The 14,073-nt window shown below is 38.0% G+C and overlaps 1 protein-coding gene across 2 annotated transcripts in view; it reads right to left on the minus strand.

The window, feature by feature from the left end:
- Positions 1-230: 230 nt before the first annotated feature.
- Positions 231-14,073, minus strand: part of GPC6 (glypican 6) — a 731,795-nt gene continuing 717,952 nt past the window's right edge. For both annotated transcript variants that reach the window (XM_077173559.1, XM_054628114.2), the window contains one exon: positions 231-13,757. In XM_077173559.1, the coding sequence (XP_077029674.1) occupies positions 13,555-13,757 (203 nt within the window). In that variant the 3' untranslated portion in view covers positions 231-13,554. The remainder of the gene's footprint in view (positions 13,758-14,073) is intronic.

Raw genomic sequence — 14,073 nt, forward strand, 5'->3', positions numbered from 1 at the left:
TGACTTTGGACACTTCCATGATATTTTTCACTTTTCTGACAGATTTTAGGGGAATATGACTGGCACATATGCAGCTGAAAAAAGAATGCTGTAGAATGAAGTCCTCATAAGTTATTTTAAAGATTCATTTAACCTCATGATTCTCCAAAAGCTGACAATCATAGGATTAACACTGCTGGTCTGCAGAGAGCACTTTTCATTTTGCAGACAAGAAACCACAAGACATGAGGCAGGTTTTTACTTCAGATATTTATTGTAGTCCATCAGAGAATATCAAATACCTGTTTTTAAACCACCAATATACATTGCCTCCCTAGTGTGAGTGAAGGGTGATGGGAATGAGAAGAACTGATGAACATGATTTAGATTTAACAAAACTTGGATAAAAATGAACTGGACAATTTTAAGTCAGAACAGTTATAGTTTTATTCTTTATATGGGAAAGCAATCTAACAAAACCAATACCATAAAAATAACTAGAATGAATAAGGCATGTCAAAGTCTTCACTGAGGTGTCAAGTAGATATATACATACAGTACTGAATATTAAGTAACAGTGTAAAAGATAGTCCCACACTTTATTTCTGTTGTAATTATGAACTAGTAAGTGTCACCAGTGTTGTCTGAGAGATAGACACTGAGGATATAAACACAGATTTAAATGGTTAGTATCAAACTTGTTAGATGTGCTTTTCCTGGTACTGGAGCCAATGGCAAACTCTCACTAGCTTCACTGGGAGGAGGACCAGAGAGGCTGGGGAAGGTGTTTCTGATCCTCCATTGCATAGTCCTCACACAGCATAAATTACATTGTCCAGGTTGCTGGAAAACTTCTAAACTTTGAATTTAAATGAGTTACATTGGGAAGTCTTAATCCATACACTTAGTTACCTCACCAAAAATAATTACTGGTCACCTATATCTTAATACTTGGATTAATGGTCTGATTGCAAACCACCTCCGATGGCATTGTGCCCCTATTGAAAGGTTTCTAAGCTGAAGACAGCAATGAATCAGTCACAGAGCTTGTCATGCTGTGATGCCAGACCAAGAATACCCTTAATTGTCAGCAGGGAAAAGTCAGAGCAATTTACAGTATATGTAGTTACAGCAGGTGGAAAGACTGTGTTTCCCTGTTTCTGTCTGTTGATTGTGTAGACAGTTGAAATCTCATGGCTCTGGGAAGCAGAGAGTTTGACTCTCTCTACAACATCTCACAGTAATTGTAGTACCTATAGGATACCTATAGTAGATGGTCTGCAAGTGACTTTGTGTGTTGCATCAATAAGACTTCCCTCATGAGCAATCTGGTATTTTGTAGCTGAGTTATTCCTCTCTCTGCACAGAGAGTTAGTGAATTTTGAGTTCTATATTTTAATGCTTTTTATGTCTTATGGCAAGATTAAATATAAAGGTCAATATATCTTCTTGTTTAACTCAGAAAATCTATTTATTTCTTATTATGAAGACAATTGGAAAAACTGTGTTTTCTGACATTTTTAACAAAATGTTTTAGTAGAGATTCATTGATAAGGAGTTTGCTGTGATTTTGAAAAGAATATAATTTCAATCCAACAATCAGAAGTGAATTCTCATGTAATGATCAGAATTTTATGTAATGGTGTCTTAACAAAAGAAAACTCTGGCTGGTAGTCAGTGACAATCAATTAGACTTTCCAACAAGCCATTGCAAATTTAAAATATGCACATGAATAAACAGTAGAATAACGCTATGAGAGAAATAACTTGCCTTACGCTGTCACCAATGGAAATACATATTCATTAATATATGTATACTATGAAGCAGGGAAACTAACAAGGTAAAATCTGTCTGAAAAGCATTATGTGGATAATGTTTGCAGGCAAAAGGCAGGGCAAATAAAATTAATCTTTAAGAATGCTAGTTATTGTTTCAGTCTGTTACTGAATATTACAATCCTATTCCAGCTCTCAGATGTTCTAAGCATGAAAAAAGGACTTTTCAGTAGGCAGCAAAAGAAGTATTGATTCAGAAAATAAAATGTATGACTTTTTCAAATGCCTTTGTCTACTAACATAATATTGCACCAGGCAAAATTACCTCAGATGAGCAGTAAGGTCTTCTAATGTCTATATTTCAGGAAGATGCAATACAGAAAATGAGTTTAATAGAAGGACATTCATTATCTGGTAGTAATTTTAAGGTATATGAAAAAAGCAGGTGCAGCTCTACATATATATGTATATGTATATATGCATATAAATGACTGTTAATACAAACCTGCAAAGAAAATATCCCTCAAACTTTTCTTACTAATGAACAGAAACACAGCGGTTTATGTTTTAACTGTTCTGTGATTTCCAAATATCATCTTTGACATGAAAAACTGTGAGAGAAACAAGCTTAAGAAACACGGAATTCATTATAAATCCTGAGGGAAGAAATGGTATTTACATTACTGATCATTGTTTTGTGAAAAGCACATTAGCTGTTGTGCACTGGACTTAGTAAAGACTCGGGGGGAAATGGAAAAGCAATGGGCTGAGCAGCACCATCTGAGATTGCCTGGAAAATGTCAAACACTTCCCTTCTTTTTATCCACAGGGAAATCTGAATGCATTTCTACTAATCAAAATTTCCTGGAGGAAAGGATGTGGAGAAGAAAGAAATGAAAAAGACCCAATTGCTGTAGGGTAATCCATTGGGTATTGTGTCATGTCATTCCTGGGTGATGGACAGTGGCAATATGATTATAAAGCTGTAATTCAGTTAAGGGGGGCCAGATGATATCATTAGAAGTTAGAGCCACTTTCCATGCATTATGAATTCACTTTTTAAAAAAATCCCACCAACTAGGATGATGGTTTTGATCAGCAGTATTTTACCCAACTCATTTTTAAAGAACATACTTCCATAAATGTAGAAAAGTCATTGTTTAACAATTATTGAAGCCTGAAAGGAAGGAAGTAGGGGTTCTGAAAAGCTTGGCGAGCTTCTACAGGGTTTTTTTGTGTGCACAAATAGAAACCAAGGAATAATGACATTTGTATCAGTAAAGCCCCCAAATACCATCTAGGCTGCTGTTTTTATCTGGAAAATTGTGGGTTTTATCTGTTCCTTACTAGTAGCAGCAGATGCTGCCAAATTAACTTCTGCAGGCTCACTCTTTTCCAGTTATTTCAGAAAATTTTATCAACACTTATAGAGACAGAAGTTATAAACACATTTAAAGCACAGATCCCTGTCTGGGATTCTTCTCATTAGGTCTATGTCAAGTATTGTGGTAAAAGGAGCCTTTCCAATACTCTTTTCTAATATATATGTGTGTATATGCATACATAAATGTGCATACAGGGAGAGAGATGCATCCTCACATGCACTGTGTGCATATGCCATTCTCAGAAATGCAAAAGGCAAACAAGAGCAGGAGGCCTAGAATATTGGACTGAAATGGGTGCTTCACAGCTAGGGCTTTTGGTTTCTGCCACATTTCAAGTACCAACCCCTCCAAGAAGTATTCTGGGGATGCAAAAATAATTTCTTCATTTGGAGTCTCAAGAGATGGACAGAGATACAGATGAAGCTGTGCTAATTATTGTTCAGCTTTTAATGAGTTATTTCTGTCATACCACTCAGCTATTTTTTAAGAAGTGTGTTAGTGGTTTGTCAGCATTAACCTGTAGGTATTAACCTTGCTTTCTCTACTGACCTCTTAGATGTGTATTTTCCTTTCACTGATGCAGTAAGGGCTGAGACTGACAAACAACTAAGTGTATTTATGATTCAACCCAAGGGTTGTTTTTATCACAGTTCCTCACTCTTTGAGGCACTGCATTAATTTGCTTCCTGTCCTTTGGCTATGTGCATCATAATCTTTGCTAACTGTCTGAGCTGGCTTTAGCCCTGTGCACTGCCTTTACCAGCCTTGCAAAGACATCTGGGGTTTTCAGAAAAGACCTGTGTAAGCTCCATCCCTTGTGCATATGTGCATTGAAGGCAGTCTCCTTTCCTGCTTGAATCTAGGATATTTGACTGATTCCAATGTCTTACAAATAAGAATACAAACACAGCAGTGTCAGGCAGCATTCAGAGCAACAAATGCATGTTGGTTGTATGTCTGGTTACACCAGGGTTGGTTTGGCCCAGAAACCAAGTCATTGTACTGTGACTTCTCCAGGTGGAATTCCTCTCCAGGCTACTCACTCCAGCCCTGGTGTGAAGAAAAGGCATCACTGGGCCAACAAAAAAAAAAAAGCACAGAGAAGGTCTGGGTGAAGTTTGGACCTCTTGTCTCACTAGTGGCATCTACCTCCAGGCACTTAAGTGAGATTTCTCCATGACAAGCCTTGTCATCCCAGGCAGCCTGTGCTGGGAAGGGAGGTAAGCCCCTTCCCAGGTGTGGAGGTGCCCATCTCTGCTGACTGACTAGAGATCTACAAAGACAATGGGCTCCCTGAAGTGCTTGGTGGAATGGTCTGAGGCCCTAAGTCACAGCTGATTTTCATGAAGACAGTGGCATGAGAGATAAAAGAGTCAGTTGCAAAGGACTGAGAGAAGGTAGGCATTGCCCACCAGGAAGGTCTTGGTGCTCTTGGCACTGTCACCACTTCTTGTTTCCAAGCTCTCAGTCTACAAGTGGACTGAAAGGGCATTCACAGCTAGTAAAGCAGAGCTTTCATTGTCTCTCTGTTATAGTTAGTAATCATAAGGCTGTATATCATTGCAGTGGAAAGAAAAGCCTAGTGTTGCATCCGAAGTGTTCACTATAAAAGGCTATATACAGAAATAAATTCAATTGTGTTAGCCCTACATAAAGTGATTTAAGGCATTTTGCACCAAAAATATCAGGTTCTGTGAAACCTATTTCACAAATGTATCAAAACGATTGTATATATTTTTCTATTTCTATTTCTCTGGTACAATACTTCTCTGAAGTTACAAAGCCATAAAGAATCTTTCCCTTAAAAGTTCAAACCCTGCCTTGATATACTGCTTATATATATACACACATACACTGCCATATGCTGCTAAATATTCTATCTTTGTAAGTAGTGCTTGGAGATGGGAGAACTTGGGATTTTTCTTTAACTTTCATTTTGATTGGAAACCCCCAGATTTGAAGCTACTATTTAGTTTTAGGTATGAGCTATAAACTAGTTTTGGGTTTTTGTTGTGCCAGATTAAGCTGAAATATTAGAACCAGATCAGTAGAAAAGCAGGTATAAAGTTTAATAATATCTTTTCAACCCAACCTCATTTCTAAAACTAATTTTATTCTAAACTTGATTTGCATTCATATATCATCCCCGTAAATTCACATTTAGCTATGTTAAATACTAATCTAGAAATACAGCATAAAAACCAGAGCTAACAATTTGCATGCTTTCAAGCAATGTTCATATGTCTGGAGTAATAAGAGTTTAAGAAACATGTATAAATGTCAATTGATACCCAAACCAAGAAATCTGAGCTACTTAAACAACACCTTTTCTTTGAATTTGAGAAATGTAACAAAATTGCTAGTGGAAATTAAATGACGTTGCTCATCAGCCAAAAAAGTAACCTGGGGGGAGTCTGTCTATAAATGTCCATCAATTTATTTAGTTTGACTTCCCTGAACATCTGAATGTGAATTCCTCATTTGTAGATTTGTGTTCAGATTAGGCAGAAGTTGAAAAGAAGCATCAGAATACTTCAGAGATGCAAATGCTCCCTTCTCCCCCCTCAAGTACACTCACATATTCACAAATTATTTACAAAATATTATTGGAGCCTCAAACTCAACTAATAGCATGAAGCTGAAATCTGAAGAACTCTGACTACTCTTTGGGCAAATTTTTGAGACTCATAATCACTCTGTAGCTCTTAAAAAAACCTCTAAGATCAACCAACTGCTTAAAAATTTTCTGTGTGATGTAAAGACTGAAAAATTTATCTGTAGTTACATTACATGTGTACAATGTAATATACATGTAGCCGATGTGTGAAGTAAATGAAATTAAGCCCACAATGTTAAAATAAAATAAAATGAAATAAAAAGAATACCCAACACCAGACTTCAAAAGAATCAATTACAGAAGCAATATGAATTGTTTCCAGAAGTTGTTGCCTATTCAGTTAATCTTGCTATAGAAAATCCACAAGTTCTTTGTCATTGGCCTCCTAGCTCATCAGCTTACCAGACAATAACAAAACAGAAATTTCAGGCTATAGTTATATGAAAGGAGTAAAATTTTGCCACAGCTGAATGAATAACCCAAAATATAGTCCATAAGCTCTAATTCTAGATGGAAGAAAGAGCAGGATTTATGTCAGATAATCCAGAATATACATCCACACAAGCATGTTTAGAATAGAGAATAAAAGGTGGGGTTTGATAAAGCCCAATAGAAACCTCCCAAACAAGTGCACCAAATCTCCCTGTTGCTACTTCCTCTCTCTGAACATAGAAGCTGTAGCTGCTACCAAAGGCACAGAAATCTGGTGAAGTGAGATAAAAAATCCAGTGAGCTAAAAATGACAGAAAAGACAGTTTAGCCTGGAGAAGAAAATTGTTATAGCCAACACTGGTGACTCAAAGACAGATAGGACATGTGGCACACAGGAAGCAGTAGTTAGAATTATTTATCATCAGGGAACACGAAGGCAATTTTTTTTTTTTTTTAATGTACTGGCTGAAATGATGAAGAATTTATTTTGAAAGGTTTTCAAGGCCAGGATAATACTTTGAGGTGAGGAGTGAGAAGAGGAGGGATGAGAAGGAGCACTGTCCACCTCTAACCCAGTATTTGGGGTATTTAGTGGAACCTGGGAGACCTCTAGGAAATGTTGAGGGTTAATGGAGTTTGGGCTTTCTCCAAAGCCTTGTCTGAGTGTCAGTTTCAGGCTGGAGAAGAAAACTCATTAGATGCATAGTGAAATCGAGTAATTTTTATGATACATGTGAACAACTTTTGTACCTAAATAAAACTTTTTAAAAATGAAAACCAGACTATTGACACACAGAAATCTGTTTTAGGCAGTAGGCTCTTCCTCAGACTGTGAAAGATAGATAATTAGACAGTCTACCAGGAAAATAAGAGAGAGAGAAAGAAACTTTGTGGCAGACTACCAAAGCACTGCTGACTTGTGAAGCAATATTTATGCCTTTGCTAGGTCCATGAGTAGATAGCTACAATCAGACTACACTGAAAATTCATAGACAGTAGGTTGAAAAGAAGAGCTGGACAGATGTGAGCAGCTCCAGCTGTCCCTCACCTGATTTTATTGTTAATCCCCCACAGTCATATATATCTGCTGGATCTCACTGTTGGAGTCACTCTGCCCTGACTCATTCCTCAGCTGTCCTTCTATTCATCTGGGAAAAACAAACTCTGTTGTTGGCAGGGACAACTTGCTTACCCAGGAGGCTCCCTGCCTCAGACAATCTGTGTGGGGGCTCAGGAGATCCCTGGAGAGCTACAAAAGAGCTGCAGGAGATGATAGAAGGAGAGTTGTCTAAATGGCTAGCTTCCCACTTTGGAGAAATCAAATTTCTTTCTAACTTCCTCAATGCTTGGAACTGAAAGCCACATATTCTGCATTATTTTCATGGAAGGAAATCATACTGATTTATGTTTTAGTGGGAGTAGATTTGTCTTCTCTGGAAATTTGACTTTAAAACATCTTCAGAAATGCTGACAGATGGATCTCCGCTATAGCTAAGATAAATAGTTGACATTCTTTACATCTTTTTTGGTAATGATAAATGGACACACTCTTTCCCTGTTCCCTCTCAGGAAAAAGACAACTCCTCTTAGTAATACAGCTGTTCTGAATTTAATAAACAAACTACACACCAGATGCTGCCAACTGCTTTAAGTATTAAACCACACAGATTTCTTGGTGGCAGAATAAAGGAGGAAAAGGAAGAAGGTTTTTTTATCAGTGTGAGACAAAAGCCTTTCATGTGTACTATATTGTTAATTATCAATGCTATATAATTAAATATGAAGGTGAAATAAGACTTGATTGAAATACTGACCCAATTTCTTGAAATTACTTGATTTAACTGTGTAGACTTTAAGCTATGGACAAACATTTCTTGAACTCCTGGAAAGTCCAGAGACCTCAGCTGTAGGGGAACCAGGTGGAAAGACTGCAACTGCTTTGGAGTAAAGGTTGAAAACTTGCAGGTGACAATGCTAATGTCACTTCTTTTATAGATGGTGTTGTTGTTTTATTAAGAGTCAGAAATAAAGCACATATGAACAGCTTCCAGAAAAAAGGGACATATTTTTTTCTCCCTGATTGTAGTCAAAATCCTTGTTAATGACAAAGCTCCCATTTGCTTTGTCATGGCACCAGGATTTCACACAGGTGCCATGCACAAGTCTGGTTATGACCTCATAAGATGCACAGAATCATCAACTATATACTCAGCTTAGTAGAAAAACTAAGTAGATCCTGTAAGTGCTTCATGTTACATTGGCAAATTACCTTCAGGTGATTGGTTGTTTGTACTGGTCAGCAGATTTGAATTGGACAGATTGTTGCAAAATGTTCAGACTAAATTAATTTGAGACCATCACTCTTGTCTGATGTTGGAACTTTATTTTAAAAATCAAAGCTTTTCATTCTCCATTGTATCTCCTACACTGTTTAACAGAGGAGGAAATTGTTACTATCATAACATTTATGCTTCACACACCCTGTTACCATGGTTGTCTGGTCTTTATCATTATCTTATCCAAAAAGGGTCATAATTACACATATTAATATGATCCTCACAGTCCCTCTGAGTAGTTGTAATGAAAACATTGCATGTTCAGTGCATCACCTGCCCTATTTTTCTTGAAAGTAGGCATTGCTGAGTCTATTATGTTTTGACAACATAATCTCAGTACTGACACTAAGACTTAGCCTTTGACTGCTGAATTTCCCTTTAAAATTATGTTTTTTTCAATTTTATGTAACATTCCACTGTTGTTAACTCTATCCATTCTCCTCTAGCAGGTTTGAACGTTTGTGGGTTAATATAGTAAACATAGTTGTGTGGTCTTTGAAATGTGGATTTCTTCTAAATACCCATAATGAAATCTATAGAAACCTGCATAATTGTTCTAAAATTTTCTGTATTCAGTTCTAATGGGTTTTCTTTGGAGGCAAATTAAAAACAAAAAACACAACATGCATCAGTGCTGTAATTTATTTTTTATGTTGGAATAATAAAAGTTTCAGTGAATAAGTATAGTTACATTTAATAATCATTCAGAATCAGTTAGTAAACTGAAGGCAACTGCTGCCTGCTGAGACACTGCACAGAGTCCACCTCCCAAGAACAGCTCCAGCTCATAGAATCACAGAATCACAGAATGGGTCAGGTTGGAAGGGACCACAGAGGGTCATCTGGTCCAACCTCCCTTCTCAAGCAGGGTCATCCTAGAGCAGCACATGGCACAGGATTGTGTCCAGATGGTTCCTGAATATCTCCTGTGAGGGAGACTCCACAGCCTCTCTGAGCAATCTGTGCCAGTGCTCAGCCACATGCACAGTAAAGCCATTTTGCATGGAAGCAGCTCAAACTGGTTCACACATCTGTGGGGATCATTCTCGCTAAAAGTCCCACAGAACTGGGATGATTTGTGCATCTGAGACTCAGATTTTCAGAGCTTTCCATGGACAGAGGTCTATGATGCCTCTAAGGGAACTGGGAGAGATCAACCCTTACCAGAACACCGAGGCACAGCTTCCTTTCCTCTTCCTCTTTTGCAGGAAATCTCTATTCTCTTTTTTCAATTTTTTCTGATTGTCTTTTTTTGAAATGCCTAAGTTTGGCCAGAGTCCAGGTAGTCTGCACTGCATTTACACTACTATGTACTGAGTCATGAGTAGAAAAATCTGCAGTACAATGAACATGAAAAATTTGGGGATGATGCAAAAACAATTCAGTTAATTTCGAACAGATAAAGCCTCACAGGGGTCTACAGCAATGGTTATGTAATTAATTGCATTTAATTTTTTATTAGCCTCCACTTTAAAAGAACATTACATGTGAAGAACTTCTAGATTGTGAAGCATAGAGGGCTTACACAATCAAAGGACATTTCCTTAGGACTTAGCTCCTTTTTCTTGAACATGTAATTGTCTTCTTTATAATTTCTTATTTTATCTGCTGCTAATAGAAGAGAAATATTAAAATTGTGGCACACCAAAAAATTACCTCAGAAGAAGAGCTATTGGATGCAAAGGATGTGCGAATAGAATAATTGGAAATTATGCAGATTCTCACATTTATGAACATGAATGCTTTTTCTTTTCTCTCCTTCATTCCCAATTTAATTTTCTCTGTAGATTTAATAGCTCTCTTAATCTCAGAAAAATGCAATGTATGAAGAGCGTATTCAACCTTTAGGGACTATTAAAGAAATGTATACACAGTAACTTCACGCAAAGGCATCTCCATCTCCTGACAAAATATCACCATGCATAGTAACAAAATAAGAGGAGAAATAATACGGAAGACAAAAATTTCTGGCAGAACTCCTGCAAGAATCACATTTAGGCAAGGATTAAGCTGGTACGTTGTTTAAGTGGCAGTTTATAATACCCAGTAAAAGAGGAGCAGGGCAAGCTCCTCCAGTGATGAGCACCTTCAGTGAACCCCTGAAGGGGGTTCTTTCTTACTCCTTGTCCAAAAGGATTCAACTTACTCCTTGTCCAAAAGTCCATGGAGGTGTGCAAATAGAGGAGAGCACCCTGGACACACACCTTGGCTGCACCAGCTGAAAACAGTCTTCAGATCCCATACATGTGTGCCAAGGCTAACACAAAAACCTGATGAGTCCATCAGCTCCTTCACTAGCAGAGTGGAGCAAGTACAGCAGAGGACTTGCATCAGAGGGCTTGGGCACTTTTGCCTGTCAATAAGCTTTCAGATCCAGAACAATCAGATGCATATAGAATCAGTTACCACCAAATAAACACACAACCAGAGAAATCAAAATCAAACTTCTCCTGAAAGAAAGTTGCTGAGCATGTAGAGAGGATATGGAGATTGGTAGAAAGAGACAGATCAGGGGAGATTTTTAAAGGATTCTCCTTGTAGAAAACTGCATGTGCAAGTTCAGAAAAAAAATTAAAATCAAAGACCTTCTGCTTGACACCTGCTGTATCAGGGCAAAAGAAAAAGCCTATGAGAGTTGGCTTAAACTTCCTGGACACAGAACAAGCTCAATTAGTAGGCCTGCTCCTGGGGGAAGATTTGGAGAAGCGGGAAGCATTGCTATGGCCATGTAAGACCCATGTGATCTGCACACTTAGATAGTGACATACTAATCTGGGCCCAGAAGAACAGACCACCTGTCCAGACCAGGCTGGATGGGGCCCTCAGCAACTTTATCTGGTGAATGGCATCCCTGCCCATGGCAAGGGGGGAAGGAAGTAGATGATCTTTAAGGTCCCTTCCAACTCAGACCATTCCATGATTCTATGATTCTATGATTCTATGATGCTTTCAATCATTATGTTTCAAAGTAAACAAATGGGGAAAAAAAGGAATTGAATACAAGTGGCTCAAAACTTATGCTTTTTGCTATTAGACATACTATATAAATAGATTGTAAATACTTTTTTTGGTAAAAGTGCTTAAGTATACTTTATTCTAACGTGCTGTGTGTTTTCTATTTTAATTTCATGCCTAAATCGATAGCTAATTATAATTTGACAAGAGAAAGCGATTGCAATGGATATGATCTACCTGCTCTGCTGCTAAATTGGAATGTGGTTGGCTGGCTTTACAGTGTTACCACAATTTGTGTATACCATTTCCAGAGTCAACGTAAGAATCAGGAAATAAGTTTATGGCAAATAATTTCAACACCACGCAGAATTGCCCAAGAATCCTTTGTCTGTGGTTGATAAAACAAGGAAGATTTTGATGTCTAATTGTTGACACACATTGGTCCAGGATTTAAACAGCTTCCATCTTGGCTTTTATGACCAGATGCAAATTAGGGAAATTCTATCCCAGACCATAACCATTTAGACTATGATTATTAAAGCAATGTATCTGAAGAATCTGAAGTACAATTACCATCACAATTAACATCCATGTCCTTCTCTAGGCCTATCATACAAACTCACATGCTCCCCCCTGCCCCCTCCACCAAATACACACATATGAGAGAGGTTTTCTTCACCAACCTGCAAACTTGTTAGGAAATGGACAACTGGATATGTAAAAAATTCTCTTCTTTGATTTTCATGCTCACCAGTCATTAAAGGGTTACTTTTCAGAGCAGCAAAAAAAGAAGAGTTGGTTGACCAAACATTTTTTTTCCTTATAAAGAAGTGTCAACCCTGAGCTCGTAATTAAGAAGTTAAAATCTGTGATTTATATATATTTATATATATAAAAATAGATGATCATACTAAGACTAAAAAAGTGAAAGAAATCTCCATGTCAGTACTATATATTTGCTTGATCTGAAATTTTGTAGAAGAAATCCTTGCGACACTGAAATTAACTGATATGAAGGATGTAATTAGGTGTGAAACGCTATTGATCCGGTTGCTGTTAGTCTGTTAGAGGATTGCTGTCTTGGTAGGGTAATGGACATAGTAGCAAAAAGTTCTAATCGATGTCAGAACAGGAACAAAAGGAAAAAGATTACATCACAAGAGATTATTTTCTGTCTGAACCCGTGAGGGGTCAAGAGAGTTGTTTAACATTACCATCATGGCTGGTGAGCTCACAGGGGTGAGCTAAGAGGAAAACTGTGACAATTCTATAACATGGATAAATCCTAAAAGAAACTAGGTGAAATCGTGCTACTACTCATATTTTTACTGGGCAATAAGATTCAAATCCTAAGCAACTGTAACATGACATTCTGAAGCTAGTGGAGCTACTACCATACTAAAAGATAAACTTATTTTTCAGCTTCTCTACCTTCATACCAATCTGATGTGGTTGGCAGATGGAGTGCAAGACATTCACTGCTGAGACATACTTTTTTAGTGTTGGGGAAAAAAAAAAAATCCAGCCTTCCTCCCTATAACAGTGATCATTCTGATGACCTGAATCATCCTACAGAAGTTCCTAAAGGAAACCTGGCTGTCAGTGAAGAATGGTTGCATTTTTTTTTGTTCCTTTCTTGTCTTTTTTTTTTGTTTTGTTGATATTCTGTTGAAATGCAGCAGCCTTGAGTCAGGCTTGATTCAGAAAGAAAACTTTCTTGGTTTCTTCCCCCGTCTTTTTTCTCACTGGGGAAAAACACATACTGTAGATCTTTTTCCCCTTTTGCAGCATAAAAGGAAATGAAGCTCAGAAAGTCTCCTGTAATAAAGGATTGAGAAAGAATTCTCTCAAGAGTGGATATTGTCTTCAGAGATATCTGAAAAAAGCAGGAAGCAGTTCAGTCTGGCACCTGGTACTCTTTGGGAAAACTAAAATGGGAAGCAGGTTGCAATAACTGCCATCTTGTAGAAAACTGCAAGTGTTTGTGGCATGGTCCATTGTCCAAGAGTATAAGAAAAGAAGAAAGTAGGCTGTTTCTGTAGCTAAAACACAGTTTCTCTGACTAGATCCAGGATTATCTCCACTGTCCCTGCAGTAGGAGGCTGAGGAAGATGAGGAGCAATGTCTGCAGTGAGCAGCCAGGCTGTGTGGCTGAAGCCTCCACCTCCCTCCTGTCCGAGTCAACAGGCGGCGCTTCAGTGGTGACAAAGTCAAACTCGGTGGGGCAGATGTCATCTGTGCAGCCACTCCCGCTGCCTGAGCCACTGGTTTCGTCACCTGGCACAAAGGAGGGAGGGAAACAGCGTGAGTGATACAGCTTACAGCTTTCATCCCTTTCTCCCTTCCACTTGGCACCCCAGTGGGGATGAACACATTGGGAATGAGGAAGTGTTGGTGGTGCTAAATTTCACTCAGTAAAGCTTCCAAATGAAACCCACTGTGACTTAATTAGGTGATTAAGTGCTCTTCTGAAAAAGGATCAGACTGCTGGCATTATGGAAAGCCTTCAGTGTCTGGATGTATTAAACATGAAGATAAGCAAGAGAAGCAAAAGAAACAATTATATAACTGGAATTTCATGGAACAGAAAAAG

Source organism: Agelaius phoeniceus, chromosome 2 (genome assembly GCF_051311805.1).
Source record: "Agelaius phoeniceus isolate bAgePho1 chromosome 2, bAgePho1.hap1, whole genome shotgun sequence".
Classification (NCBI taxonomy): Eukaryota; Metazoa; Chordata; class Aves; order Passeriformes; family Icteridae; genus Agelaius; species Agelaius phoeniceus.